This window comes from Acanthisitta chloris, unplaced genomic scaffold (genome assembly GCF_000695815.1).
Source record: "Acanthisitta chloris isolate BGI_N310 unplaced genomic scaffold, ASM69581v1 scaffold13510, whole genome shotgun sequence".
Lineage (NCBI taxonomy): Eukaryota > Metazoa > Chordata > Aves > Passeriformes > Acanthisittidae > Acanthisitta > Acanthisitta chloris.
The window spans coordinates 10,522-12,996 of record NW_008652261.1 but is presented as its reverse complement, the minus strand read 5'-3'; the positions used below and the strand labels follow the sequence as shown (position 1 = coordinate 12,996).

Below are 2,475 nucleotides of genomic sequence, written 5' to 3'. Positions count from 1 at the left end.
TCATCCTGGCAGGGACCCTTTGCCTGTGCTGAGGCAGTGCCACAGGATTGCCCTGTGCTGTGCGGGGTCTGTGGGAAATCCCTGCCATATCACCCTTTGCCTTTGCGTGCTGATAAATCCCACACCAACCCTGATGCTCCCCACATGGAGAAGTGTTGCGGTTGCAAGAGAAGAGTTCACTTGCGAGGCTCTTCCCATGGGTCCTTAGCCAGGGAACTGGTGGCTGGGACAGGGTCATGAAGTGACCTATTTCTGTTTCCCACACCAGCAAGCCCAAGAGCCTTTTCCTTTGCAATGAGCTCAGCAGCCTCAGCCAACCCAGGCAGCCCCAGCACTTCCATGGGTGACCCAAGGGCTGATGTGGGGCTCGCCCTGGTGACTCTTCCCTGCCTCCCACAGAGCGTCTCACCGGGCTGCATCCACAGTGTGCTGCTGCTGGCCGAGAAGGAGCTGGTTGCCCAACGCGAGAGGCTGCCTGGGGTGCAGGTGAGCCTGTCCTTGTCCCCTGGGCTGCTCCAGAATGTCGCTGGAGATGGACCAGCCTTATGAGCCCTGTGTCCTGCAGATGGAGACCCTGACATCGCTGAAGGCTCTGGGCCGCCACGTCGACAGCTCCCAGCTGCCCCCGGAGCTGGACGGCGCCTTCCCCTACTGCCACGGCGAGTGGGTTCAATTCTTCCAGGTGTCTGTTACCACGCCATTAGCCATTGCTTCACCTCCCCTGTGCCCCTCTGTCCCCACCATCTTACATTTCCCACACACATCTCTGGAAAAACAACAGGAAGGACTGGGACAAGGGAAAGAAAAGGAGGGTTCTGAGTGCAGGAGGGCAGCTCCTTCCTGCCTGCTTCTGCCTGCTGATGCCCATACACCTCCACAGCACCTCCCTCTTCAGCTTTAACCCAGTGCCTCACAGTATTCCCTGCTCTGGTCTGGCACTGCTTCTCCTCTGTCTCCTTGAGGGCAGACTGCCCTTCTGTCCCGGCCCCGCTGACCCACCATGTGTCCCCTCCACAGAAGCTGCATCCCTTCACATCTGGCCTCAGGCAGGCATCAGAGCTGCTGCAGTGCTGCATCCAGGAGCTGCGGAGCACCGATGCACTGGCAGGAACACAGGTAACACGGGTGGCAACACCACAGGTTGGGAACATTCCCAAAGCACTCATCTGCAGTGCAGCCACAGCAACATTTCACCTGGTTGCCCAAAGCTTGGCATAACCACTCCCAGACTGGCTGCTCCTGACCGTGGTGCTGTCCTGTCCCCTCTGCTCATCACTGGGGGGCAGCCTCAGGTCTCCATGCTGTGCTGGCTGAGGCTCCAGGTGAGGCCCCAGGTAGGACACCTGTCTGACCCTCCCTCCCTCTGCAGGACGTGGCTGCAGGCATCAGGAGGCACCAGGAGCTGATGCAGAAGGTGCTGAGTGACCCTCAGCTGGTGCGGGTGCAGCGTGAGGGAGGGTTCGTGCTGGCCAGGCTGCGCAGGGAGGCTGCTCGTCTCCACGCCTCCGACCATGTCAGGTAGGAGGGGGTGGCCTTTGCCAGTCAAGGGTGCCCATACTGGGGACCCTTGGCTTCTGCTGATCTCCCCAGAGACAGCCCAGTCCCCATGAGCATGAGCTGGTGCCATGCTCCCTCCTGCCCTGCAACTCCCTCTGAGCCCAGAGCGCACATCTAGAACAGCCCTTTGCAGGATCACCCTGATCCTGGCTGGGGAAGGTGCCAGGTCCCTGGGAGGGTCTCCCACCCCGGTCCCGTCTCTAGGGCTGCTCTGTAGTGCCGGCGGCGATGCCTCGGGCTGGGCTCAGGAAAAGCCACTAGATGGGGCCAAGTCCCGGCCACGCCGCAGTGTCCGTGCCGTACTCATCCAGCCATGCCGTGCTCAACCAGTGATGTCGCGCTTGTCTGGCCATGCCATACTCATCCGGTGGTGCTGTAATCCAGCTGTGCTCTACTCATCCCGCCATGCCGTAGTCATGCAGTGATGTTACGCTTGTCTGGCCATGCCATACTCATCCAGTGGTGCTGTAATCCAGCCATGCTGTAATCAGGCTGTTCCATACTCATTCGGTGATGTCGCACTTGTCCAGTGACTCTGCACTGGTCTGGCCATGCCACACTGGTCCCATAATCTGTGTATGCAGGCAGCACTAATCCCACTGCTCCCTTCTCTTGGCTGACAGGCAATACTTTCCCATCCCATGATCCCTGCCATCCATCTTGCTCCATGAGACATGGAGATGTCTGGGTGTGTACAGAGCTGGTGTGAAGAGCCAACCAAGAGACCTGCTCCCTCCATCTCATGCATCCCCAAGCCCACCCAGCACTGATGGCCCCTTTCCTCCCAACCACCAGGACTGGCATGGAGTCAGCCGAGGGGCTGTACAGCCGACTGGAAGAAGAACTTCACGATCTAGTGTCCCAATCCAACAGCTGCCTGGAGCGCCTGGAGTTCCTCCGAAAGGTCCGGGAGCTCGA

The 2,475-nt window shown here is 59.8% G+C and overlaps 1 protein-coding gene across 1 annotated transcript in view; it reads left to right on the top strand.

The window, feature by feature from the left end:
- The window catches only part of KIAA1755 (KIAA1755 ortholog), a gene marked incomplete at its 3' end in the record, with an annotated part of 10,366 nt that overhangs the window by 6,515 nt on the left and 1,376 nt on the right, over positions 1 to 2,475 (top strand). Inside the window, exons 7-11 of the mRNA XM_009076685.1 lie at positions 400 to 486; positions 566 to 682; positions 1,018 to 1,116; positions 1,370 to 1,518; positions 2,353 to 2,461. Coding sequence (XP_009074933.1) covers positions 400 to 486; positions 566 to 682; positions 1,018 to 1,116; positions 1,370 to 1,518; positions 2,353 to 2,461 — 561 coding nt within the window. The remainder of the gene's footprint in view (positions 1 to 399; positions 487 to 565; positions 683 to 1,017; positions 1,117 to 1,369; positions 1,519 to 2,352; positions 2,462 to 2,475) is intronic.